Source organism: Ahaetulla prasina, chromosome 4, assembly GCF_028640845.1.
Source record: "Ahaetulla prasina isolate Xishuangbanna chromosome 4, ASM2864084v1, whole genome shotgun sequence".
Lineage (NCBI taxonomy): Eukaryota > Metazoa > Chordata > Lepidosauria > Squamata > Colubridae > Ahaetulla > Ahaetulla prasina.
The window spans coordinates 32,952,842-32,965,439 of NC_080542.1; the positions used below are offsets into that span (position 1 = coordinate 32,952,842).

Genomic DNA, 12,598 nt, shown 5'->3' on the forward strand with positions numbered 1-12,598 from the left:
GAAACTGGGATAATAAAATTGTTTTTTCTTAAAGTGTAATTGAATGTTTGAAATAAAATATAGAATCGCTTATTTTCATTCTTCTGAGTCCTTTGGCTATGATCGATTAGGTTGTCATCCCTATGATCATGCTGGCTAGGAATTTTGTGAGTTGTAATCCTAACTCATCAGAAGATTATGTTGGGGAAAACTATGCATGAGAGTTTTTCTGATGCAAGCCAATCACCTTGACCTACACTCTCTTCAAACCATCCATTTTCACTTGCACACTTACTGTCACAATCATACCATGTTTTCAAGCATTGGTTTTCTTTCCTAAACAAACCATACATTTGGTCTCTTTGTGTTCCAAACTAAACTGAAAGTAAGCAAATCACATTCTAGCTTAATCCAATCTGCGAATATTTGCCCTCTGCTGCATGTGGAGCTGTGTATCCCTCATTTCCATCCCATTCTCAAAAACATGTAGCCAATATTGGCAGAGCTCTCGTCGATCTGTTATGTGGATGAAGCACCTAAACTCTTTTGTGTGCTCTTCCACTAAACAAACAGTGATTTGTTTGGTTAGAGCTTAGCATGTTCTAAGAACCCAGGAATTTATGGTTTTGTTGGGTAAATTATTTTGAAATAAGTCCAGCTTAGTGCTATGGGTAAAACCCAGCCTTTCTTATGCTTCCTATTCTTATTCATACCCCACATCTATAGTTAAACTCTTTCAAACACTCCAGCCCAAATCACAAGTGAATCTTTGCAAATAATCAACATCTTTAAGTTCCACTTGCTTCAGAGAGAAAAACATTTATTTTGCTAGTTGATAGTATTTCAAACAAGGGGTTATATGAAAGCAACAAAAGAGATTTTGCCAAGCAACTGAAAGGTAATAGAAACAGGGTTTTTTCCCCAGGATGGTTTCATGCTATTTGCTTTCAGTACTGGATGAAGCACAGGAAGCTGCTGCCAGTGGTCTTTTTCTTTGGTTTAGAGAGATCATCCAAGCTGGAAAATATATAAATTCTGGCGTAAAACCCCTGAACCACTTCCCCTTCCATCCTCTGTACCAGCAGGTATTACAACTGACACTGGTACAAGGGTTGGGAGAGAAAGAAGAAGAGTTTGGAAATCCTTCTCTCTTCTTCAGGTGACGGGAAAAGATGTTCAACAGAGTGGGTTAGCTGTAAACGGTTGGCAAATGAGAAAAAAGAATAATTAGAAAATTTTAAATTAGAGAACCTAGTTACAAATGAAATCTAGAAACACAGAGGAAATTGCAAGCTTTCTTTAAATACCAATGAGGTATCATATTTAGAGCTTTAAACTAACAATTGAGAAATCCATGGATAAGGTGACTGAGAATTCCTTTATTTGAGGGGGTTTCAAGTCCAATTGAACTCAATAGTAAACAGGGTTGGAGAGGAATAAAAATACATTAAGTCACCTGTTCAAAGTCTTTTCCAGAATAGAATAGAATAGAATAGAATAGAATAGAATAGAATAGAATAGAATAGAATAGAATAGAATAGAATAGAATAGAATTGAATTCTTTATTGGGCAAGTGTGATTGGACTCACAAGAAATTTGTCTTGGTGCATACGCTCTCAGTGTACATAAAAAGAAATATACATTTGTCAAGAATCATAAGGTACAACACTTAATGATAGTCATAGGGAAACAGTCAATATAAATCTTAAGGATACCAGCAACAAGGTTACAGTCATAAGTGGGAGGAGATGGGTGATAGGAACGATGAGAATATTAATAGTAATGCAGACATCAAATACTGTAAAACTTTGCATTAATACCTATCTTTTTCTTTTCTTTTTTCTTTTTGGTGCCTTTGAATCAGTACTGACTTCTGGTGATGGTTTGGGCTAATCACTGCAGTTTTCTTGATAATCTTTTCAAGAATGTTTTGCCATTGTCTGCTTCCAAAGGCTGAGAAAGTGGCTTGGCTGGCTCAGGGTAATTCAACTGTTTTTTGTTTTTGTTTTTTGCATAAGGCAGGAGTAGAACTCAGTCTTTGGTTTTTAAAACTGATGACTTAACCACTAGACCAAACTGGCTTTTATCCATCAATCACAATATGCATTTTAGGTAAACTTGTCTCTTTTTTTGGTGCATGCAAACTTCTGCTTGTTGTGGCAATGTGCTTATTTTATCTGTGGGTAATCTAAGGCTAGTTACATTTTTGCTCAACTTAACCTACAGGTCTTTCCAAAGTGAGATAGTTGTAGGCTACTATAGATCGCTAGGGAAAGGCAGGTAATAAATATAATCAATATTCTGAAATGTAAATAATTATTAGTATTTTAGAGTTGCCGGGTTTTTATTTAATGGTTAGACGTTTACACCATTTGCAGAAAATTATGCATTGCTGAAAGATGTTCTCACATTAGAAAATCTTAGATGTACAATAACTGAAAAACTGAAAAATCAGTAAAGCTAACCACAGATTTTTATTATCATTCCCATGAATAAAGGGGACAGAGGGTTCTTTCAAGTTCTACACAAAAGCACCATAAATTTTAAGAAAGGAGAGCAAATTGATATCTTCAACCCCAACATTTTCTCTTGTTTATGTAAAATGTCCAAAAGTTCTTGAACTGAAGTTCAAACCAGAAACTATATTGGAAACTCATCTTCAGAATGGCAGACAAGAAACCTCATATTCTGTCTTTGTTATGCAATACTGAACTATTCTGGAGAATATTTGGACAATGAATGTCATCACTGCATTTTACACCTCTCCCTTCCCCCTTCCTTTTGTGTGTGTGTGTGTGTGTACTTGTTAAGGCACCAGCCTAGAAATTGAGGGACCGTGAGCTCTAATCTCACCTTAGGCATAAAGTCAGATGGGTGTTATTTTGTGCCAGGCACTCTCTTTCAGCCCCAAAAAAGAGGCAATGGCAAATCATATCAAAAGCTTGCCAGGTAAACGGCAAGGACTTGTCCAAGCATTTGTCAGAACTCAATACTAACTCAAAGGTGCACACACAGAAAATCATGTTATGCTATTCTTCTTTGGTTTTTAAAAACAGATCCTGTACGATATTTTTATCTTACTCTGTTTTTATATTATACAGTACAAAATGTAATTAATAAAGGCCACGCCTTCTACAATTCCCATCATTTCTGTGAAGAGATAAAGATGGGGAAAATAGCATTAAATTAGCACAAGCCTGCTGGATGGGGAAGATGAAGTGGGAATTCAAACTAAAATTCCAGGTTCAGAAATCTTGGTCTAGAGAGGCAGTCTATAAAGAATCAATTTAGCCAAAGGGAAAAAAAGAGCTCTGGTTTTATTTGTGCTTTCTCTTTTAAAAAAATCACCAGCATTAGGAGCACCACGTTCCCACTTCTGTCTATTTACTGCATGTTGTGCTTATTAAAAAACATTTCCTTTCTACCCCCAATCATGTTTCCAATTGCTACATAAGAAGTAAGAAAAAGCTACATGAATAAACAACATACGAAAAATAAAAACCACACAATGAGTTTTATGTAAAAAGCATAAAACAGATTTCAATTAAGGTCAAATGCTTTATCCAGGAGGTTAGGAATCACTTTAGCCTAACATCTAAAGATACATGCATTTCAATTCTCAGAATTCCCCAGCCAGCTATGTTAGCTTTGCTATTTGGGGAATTCTGAGAGTTGAAGTCTATGTACCTTAAAGGTGCCAAGGTTGAGAAACTCTGGTTTAAATGCTAATAAATAACCACCAAATAAATATTGACGAGATAGGACTGAAAAGATCTATGTTCTTGCATATTTGACCTGTCTGGTTGCATTGAAACAGACCTTTAGTACAATCCTTTAAATATTCAATCATTAATCAATCCAAATGCAATTTATTGGAAGTAGGTTTCCCCCCCTCCCTCCACTTCTCCAACTGAATTGCAGATATTATCTCTGCTCTATAATTTCTTTTAACGTGGCACATTGGAAGGACATCAATTCCTTTGCAGAATACTTCTGTAGGGGCTCTTCCATATTGCAGTATTAAAATGTCATTACATATTTTGGAAATTAAACAGAAGTATACTTTTTAAAAAACAGTGCTTATTTCACTTTTTTCGTTTAGGATGCTGAGGGAGTAAATCTCCTGAATTAAGGAGGAATTTCCTGTGAGTGAGAATAATTAATCAGGGAAATTGCTTGCCTTCAGAAGTTGTAACTGCTCTATCAATGGGTTTTTTAAAGAAGATATTGTACAGCCATTTATCCAGAATTGCATATAGTTTCCAGTTTGAGCAAAGAGTTAAGACTAGAAGTCCTCTAAGATCCCTTCCAACTCTATTATTCTGTAATTTTGTAATTCATGGTGAAATAAAGCAATTTGGTTGGCATGAGCTCTTTTTCTTTTATATTATACATCTCTCTCTCTCTCTCTCTCTCTCTCTCTCTCTCTCTCTCTCTCTCTCTCTGTGTGTGTGTGTGTGTGTGTGTGTGTGTGTGTGTGTGTATGTGTGTGTGTGTGTGTTCCTGGACCCCATGGACCTGATTCAGATAGCTGCCCTACTTCACAGGTGATTTTTACAAAAAATAAATAAATAAGAGAAGACATGTTTGAGCATAGATTTCTATCCCCTTCTTTGGGTAAGGCTCTGTTCGTTTCTGCCTTTAATAGTACACTAATGCAAAGAAATGTCTTGTTTGTAGGTATTGCAGAAGTCAGTAACCACATCAGCTTCTTTGCTTCAATGATGTGCACCACATTGGTTCACAAGTTACCTTCCTCTCCTAGAAGAGACTATTTACTTGCAAAATTTTAGCTAGATAGAATGAATTTCTGTGCTGCAATTTGAACAAGATAATTATGCCAGCCTAAGTGTAGGTGCTGAAGTCTCTAAGGGATTCATAATAGAGTGAAGATGAAGAAAGTCAAATGAGATGAACGTTGGCAGGCAATATTCATCTTTAAATAGCAGGCATCTTTAAGCAGCAGTAATTCTTAAACGTAACAACAATTTTCCTGCAGCCCTCCATCCTCCCACCCCCCTTTCAGCTTTATGCCATTCAACATCAAAACAGTCTTGCTGTTTTTCCCCCCAAAAAATGAATTACTAAATTCTTCTGCCGGTATAACCTACCTGCATAGGTGGATAGATAGGGTTCAAAAGTTGGAAGCCTTTTGTCTTTCCAGAAATTGTTGGATTCCATCTGTCAACATCTTTCACTTAGGCTATGCTGCCTGGGATTGTGGTGGTCTGTAGCTCAGCTGCACTGCGAAGGTCACAAATTCTCATCCTGATAATTAAGGAAAAGACAAACATCATCAACTAGCAGGCACAGGAAAACCATTAAAAAGAAACTAGACTGGGGCTCTATTTGTGGGATGATGGCTGGATTCTGACAGTTACTTATGTATTTACATCCCCTGCAGTTTGGCACAGCAGGGCCTCAATCACAGAGAATCAGAGATCTGTAGCTCATGGGTTTGCAGCCTTACTTTTATAGTAAAGCTACTTTGGTCTTCCTGCAGGTGGTTGCTGAGAAGCCCTTTCTCCCACTTCTCTATTCATGCAGGAAGGGAAGCAAGTGAAAGCAGATGGGAGGAGGCTCGATGAATCCACATTAAAATGATTTGCTTCTACTCTGTCTCCCCTTCTCATATTCTCATATTATCCATGGATTGGCAAAAGACATGGGGCAGAGAGACGGGAGAGCCTTTTATTGCAGTGGGAAGACTTTGACTCTACTGCTCCAGCCATCAATTTCAATAGAAAATCGGGAGTGGGATGAGGGGAAGGGAGAGATCTGCAAAGATGGGCAGCAGCATCAGAACAAGCCCCTACCCCAAAACTAATATAGGAATGATTGACTTCAAATTGAAGTCTGAAGCTGAAAAAGACCATTTTTGAAGTGAAGCAGGAAACCTTCCTGGTGCTTCAAGAATTGGTGAGGACTGTATATTCATGTGCTCAAGAAAGAGTTAATGGGGCACTTGCTTGATACAATAAAATATATTTAGGGGAAGATTATTAGGCTACTGAAAGGAAAAGAATGTCTTTCTTTGCAAATAGCTTTACATTTGTATCTCCTGCAATTCTCCATTGGTGTTTCTTAATTGGTTAAACATTATCCTTACTCAGGTTCTTGGACAGAAAATAAGGCCCATAGAAGTTAATAAACTGTTAAATTATATTCCAAAAAATTGGAAGTGGTTGATTTAAGATATTTTAGCTTATCATGTCTTGCAAAGATAGTGACCACATGCTCCTTAAAAGATGGATGTATCTTAATGAAATTTGTTGTCTTTGGACTTTTGAAATGGCTGCTTCAAAAAATTGGATAATATAAAGCTGCAGACTCTGAATTTAAGATAACGTTTAAAAATTGAATTGTAATTATTTATATTTTGACATTGAAGAAAAGTAAAAATCTTAAAATGTTCATTATTTTGTGTTATTACCAGTTTTCCCTTTCTCTGTTTTTTTTTTTTAAGTTTTCATCATTAATTTTCCTTTAGTTTTACAGGCCTCATTTAGTTCATTTTAGTTGTTTTTAAACAATTTTTTCTATGTTTTCATAAATCTATATTTTGTAACTAATGATTATCAATTATATTGTTTGAAATAATCCATTACAAAACGAACAAGAAAAGTTTTGGTCACTGGAGTTTCTTAATGTCAGAATAAACAGAATGTATGGATGGGCTTTCAAAGGGCCTGGTGACTTAGATTTTGCTGAAGTATCATTCTCAATAACCATAGGCAAAATAGCTGATGGTGAAGCTTTCTAGAAATTGGGGTTCAGCAAATATCTGGAGTTTTCCTAATTTAATATAGTATATTAAATTAGTACATTATTAACAAAAATGTATTCCTTTTATACAATAGGTTTTAAGAGAGGATTCTGAAAGAATATGCCTATTTGGTTGATAAAATCCTTATAGACTGCTAAAGGTCAAATATCTTTGTGCGTCAATCCACTCTCTGGCCCCAAGAAAACCCGTCTCATAACAATAACCTTTTCTCAAAGCTGTTGCTTTGTCATATGAGAAAAAAAATCCTGTTCTACTGGGATTATGCCAAATGGGACTAGGATGCTGAAAAGCAAACATCATTTAAAAAAGAAATCAAATTAAGATCTTATAAAGTAATGTTCCAATAAAGAATTTCCAATAAAGTCACTTTCTGGTAAGTCCAGGAAAGTCCAATATTCTACAATAGTTGTCAGTATAATTTAATTAACAGCCCATTTTTTAATACCGCATATACTGGCACCTGATTAGCAACTCTTCATGTAAAGAAAGAAGATCAACCAATTCACAAAGAGTAGAATCTTTCCACTGCAATCCTTCACGTTACCTGGGACAAAATCCTGTTAACTCAAAAGGACTTGAGAACTATTTCAGACTTTTTTCCTCTATCAAGATGCTCTAAACATATAGTGCTACTACTTTTTCTTTCCTCCTTAATGGACTATTTTTGGGAAAGATGGCAAAGCTATGAAGAAAATCCAAAAGAATCACACATGAAAAAATGATGCCTCTGGCCCTTTCCCAAATATTCCTTTGTCAGGACGTAATTGATGAGGATAGTTTTCGACAGTAGAACATAAGTGTGTCTTCTAAGCTACTGTTTGCTTTTCTTACCTCCATCCTAATTGCAGAGACCTGTTAATTAAAGCTGTGGATATTCAAAAATGATTCAGAAAAAGTTTTGGACTCATCCATGTGCAACATCTCTGCTATTTAGCAAAGCAGTTCAAGGTACTCTATGAGCCTCTAAGATTCCTTAAAACAGCATGGGGAACAATTTAATGTTAATTAAAATTAAATAGCAGTTTTTTCTGGCCCTGAATATTTAGATCCTGAATAACAGTTCAGAGACCTATTTTGGAAGAGCTTCAGGACTATATCTCAAGTTTGCCCATTTGTTCCTTACATATTTTTTGGGCGTTCAGCCTCACTAAACATATTAAAACTTACTTCTGAATATGCATAGATTGGACTTCTTTGTGAAGAAGTTATAGTCTACTTTAACAGAACAGTTATGTTGGGGAAATGTATTTTATAGAGTTAACAGATATGGGATTGCAAAATGGTAATAAAGAAAAACAGAAACAATTCTTTGAAATAATAGAAAATAAACAATTAAAATAAACAATTTTTTACTGCATTCTAGTCTTTGACCAGAATTATGTTGTCCAGATTTGGGAGCCCTGTCTGTATTCTGCCATATAATTTATCTCACATAAAGATAACTGGTGCTGTCGATACAAAAGATGGGAAGGCTTAGATCAGGAAAAGTAAAGAAGGGAAAACCAATGATGTTATTAAAATATAGACAATCAAGAAATGTAATATATCACATTTGAGGTCATTGTATTTGAATATACAATATAAACACTTGCAATTACAGCCACATTCTCCTTCTGTACTAAGTTCTTTTTAATATTTTCTTATTCCCAGTGAGTAATGGTGCCTGCCTTGCCTTGATGATCATCAAACAAATTATCTGCAAAAAATGCTATTCTAGAGGGGATCATAAAGCAGCTGTGTGGAAGCTGTGGTCACCAGGTGCTGCTCAGGATAAAAGTTACTAAAATTTCAAGCAAGATATTTATGCCAAATGGCATCTGTTTGAAAGGCTGAGTGGAAGTCCTGAAATGAAATGGTTACTATATTTAAGGTTACTAGTTTGCTACTTAAAATTACTTACCAATATTCACCTCATTTGATTTACAAACAAAATTGAACTTAGCAAAGTTGTGTTGCTAAGCAAGATTGTTGTTAAGTAGGATTTGCCCCATTTAATGATTTTTGTCACACTTGTTGAGCGAATCCCTGTATTTGTTAAGTGAATCATGTGGTCATTAAACGAATCGGGCTTCCCCCATTAACTTTGCTTGTTGGAACCTGGTTAGGAAGGTTACACATGGTAATCCCGACTCTGGGACACTGCAACTGTCACATGTATATGCCAGTTGCCCAACACCTAAATTTTGATCGTGCAACCATGCAGATGCTGCAACAGTTGTAAGTATAAAAAACGGTCATAGGTCATTTTTTTCAGGGCCACTGTAACATTGAACAGTCACTAAACGAATCGTTGTAAGTCGAGGACTACTTGTATTACAAAATCCCTTAGAGCAGTCTTTCTCTACCTCAGCATTTTTAAGTTGTGTGGACTTCTACTGCTAGATTTCCTCAGCTAGCAATGCTAGTTAGGGAATTCTAGATGTTAAACTCCATACCTCTTAAAGTCACTGAAGTCAAGAAACACTGCCTAAGAGACTTCAATAATATTCTATGCTTACACTGATATAATTGCCTTTTTAAATTGCAGTACAGAAATTCACTCTGTCCAGCTAAAGGTTTCCAAATGAGCAATCATTCACCGGAGAGGAAGCTAGCTGTGAGCAAATGCAGCGTGCATTGCTCAAGCAAGGAACCTGGAAATTTTTGACTTTGATGACGCATTAACTTCTGCAATGTCTAGGAATAAGAAAAACTAATACTTAATTCAACAAAATGAGTGTTTCTAGCCCAATAATATCTGGTCTTCTATTCCAGTCATTGTATTTTAATGTTTTCATTGTCTGTGGAATCCTCATCAAAAAGTCCCCCCCCCCAAAGTTCTGTACTACGAACCCTGCCTGTATATTGTAAGACCATATTAGGGATTGTACCTCTCATCATCTGATCTGGCATGACTGTGCTGACTGGGGATAATGGGAGTTGTAATTCAATCCATTTAGATGCCTGATTAAAAAAAGCAGATTGAGAAGTGAGGAAACAGTTGCATCTTATACATTGAGAAAGAAATGATGAGAAGACGCAGTGACAGACCCTTACTAGTCAAATAGATATAATTGGCCGGTACTTCATTATTGTTTTTTAGAACACAGCCCTTCTTTAAATAACATGGCAGTAGCATAAATGGCATCTTCCCTTATTTTATTCTGAAAGCCACCTGTACACATAGGGCAAGCTGCCTGAATGGCATGACTAAAGCCTGAATTAATTTTATGGGCTCACAGCCTGTAACACATCAGCCCAACATTAGTTAGTTGGCGTCTAAGGATGACCCTTAGCTATCTGTCAGCAATTTAATAACATCTTCTCCACTTAATAAGTGGAGTAAAGGCAAAATTTTAAAGAAAATACGCTGGTTGGAAAAGTTGCTACTGGATTCCTGATTTCTTGCCTTGATGAACAGAGGTCTCATCCTACTTAGCTATCAAATTTCTATAAGATTTTAAATGGGGTAATTGTTTTACTTTTTCTTCTCCAGATGATTCATTCATTCATTCATTTATTAAATCTATATGCCACCCATCTCACTATCCAAAGCAACTGGAATTATATCCCACTTTTCAATCTAATTTCTTAATTAGCTACGGGGGGAAAAACTAACCTAAAACAAAATCCTGGGCTTTCCAAATTCTTCAAGATCCTTTTGATTTCAGATTCAGCTCAACAAAACATGTATTCCCTTTAAACATTATAAATATTTACGTTAGAGCAAAAATAACTTATTTTGGAAAATTATACTCGTCTTGGTCAATTATCTGTAATTTTAACTTGACACATAATTTAGTAACTAACACGTTCCCTAGAACTCCACAAGAATGACCAATTTGGTGTCTATCAAGTAACTTTCATAAAGGCAATTTAATTATTGGGAGGCATTATCAGGCAGTTTGACACCCCAATTTTCTTAGGGCTAGAGGGTTTTTTTTAACGAAGGCAAGAAGTCAAGATCACCTGAGATTCTACAACTGCGAATGAAATTTACTTAGTAATATTCCAAAGATTTGTTCCAATAACATTGGAGAAACATGTTAATAGTCATTTTGGAAAAATAATATGAGAGAGAACAGCTACAAAATAGGCTGGCATTCCTTTGCATTTAATTAGGACAAGGGAATAGCTGTAAGCAGCAGTTCAGAGAAGTGGCAAAATTTGCTAATTTTTTTGCCAAAATTTTCTCTTCTGAGAAACCGCAAAAAGACCCTTGCATTTCTAATTGTAGTACTCCTCTATAAATGAAGTTCACAGCATTTGGTTTCACAGAATTTATATATCCTGGATTAATAAATTATGGTACTCACACTGAATTATAAACTTACCAAATGAGTTCACATAACACGCTAAGCCACAAGGAAAACAGGAATTAAAACCACTCAAGCATTGCATTTTGTACAAATTCAGCCGCTGTACCTTTAACTGAAATGTTGTTTGTTTGGTAAATCTTAACAACAGATTGAAAATACTGAACTGGGTCCTAAGGCCATCTCTGTGTGCTTTGGATATCTGATGAGTAGAGAACCTCTTTGCTAAATTGGACTCTCTTCAGATTTTCATGTATGCCAAAAAAGTAGGCGTCATGGATTAAAATTAATCTTAATGAGTGCATTCATAGAAAAAACATCACTTTTTAAAGGCTCATGGAGGTGCCTGAAAGAAGTTGGGCTGTTTTAAGGGGCAGCATAAAAGTCTAAAGCATTTCAGATTCATTTTTAAAGCATTTGCAGCTCTATTCAGAGAGTTAGCAGCAGCTAAGAAAAGGGAATACGGATTGAGATTTTCTTCTGAAGACAAAAAAGACTATAAACAGACTTTTCTCAACCTGATCACCTTCCAAATATGTTGAACCGCTAAATGTATAGGAAAGACATAAGATTGATGGTCATTTATTACACTTATATCCAACCTTTTCCCCAAGATTTCAAAGCAACTTATCTAGTTCTGCCTCCTCTAATTCTTCCCCACACCAACCCTGTGAGGTAGGATGCGCTGAAAGAGTATGACTGGCCCCAAATTACTCTGAATTTCCATGACTCAGGAAAGATTTGAACATGATCCGCTCCAGTCCTAGTCCAACACTTTAACTACAACACCACCAATTTAGTAAATTAAGGGTAAACTGGAGTGGGGGGAGGGGGAGACTCATTTTCTTGGAAGGAAGAGAAAAGTTGGATACACACTATACTTAAAAGTAAAATCGACTTCCCCTTGAACTGAGCGGAACGTACTTCCCAGCGATGTCCTAGGTTAAAATCTACAGCAATCATACTTGGGGAGGGAGTCTAAATACTCCCACCGCTCAGTCAAGCAATTAATGCGATATTTGCACGGCTAAGTTAGGAATACAAAGCGGAGAGGCCCATGCTGGGTAGGTAGGATCCTTTCTGTAATACAGAACGGGAAAAACAGCATGTCACGTTCTCCTAAACTCTCCAAAGGTCGCCCACACCCGGCTGCCCTCCCGGCTCCCTGTTCTTACCCTTTGTGCCTGCTGCGTCTTTGCTGTGTTCCTCCCGCATTGACAGCAGGTTCGGCGCGCAACCCTTTAAAGTCACCCTCCCCACCTCACTCTCTTCTGCCCTGTGCTCCACCCCACCCCAGTCGATGCGGTGTGGCGGGAAGCTGTGTCCTGCAGGGTTTCCTGTTGGGGGGGAAGTGAGCTCAGAAACCCACTGATGAAAGCTCCCGCTCCAGTTTGTAAACAGGAAGCAGCAGTCGAGGGTGGGGAGAGATTACTTGCGGGAGGGGGGTCAAGGGCAGGGTGGGGTTAAGCTGCGTCCTCCCAAGAATTCTCACCAAATTGCGGGGGAGGGGAAGAATTGGGGCTCGGGGAATCTGGGA

General features: G+C 36.9%; 1 protein-coding gene across 4 annotated transcripts in view; it reads right to left on the reverse strand.

Moving 5' to 3' along the window:
* The window catches only part of LOC131198432 (pro-adrenomedullin-like), an 87,797-nt gene extending 75,439 nt beyond the window's left edge, over positions 1-12,358 (reverse strand). The window contains exons 1-3 of one of the 4 annotated variants that reach the window (XM_058183074.1): positions 12,237-12,312; positions 9,637-9,709; positions 5,091-5,247 (exon numbers count right to left, since the gene is read on the reverse strand). In XM_058183074.1, the coding sequence (XP_058039057.1) occupies positions 5,091-5,096 (6 nt within the window). In that variant the 5' untranslated portion in view covers positions 5,097-5,247; positions 9,637-9,709; positions 12,237-12,312. Of the gene's footprint in view, positions 1-5,090; positions 5,248-9,636; positions 9,710-10,364; positions 10,446-12,236 lie in introns of those variants that run through there. The other 3 variants (XM_058183071.1, XM_058183073.1, XM_058183072.1) reach the window with 3 other exon arrangements.
* Positions 12,359-12,598: the final 240 nt, after the last annotated feature.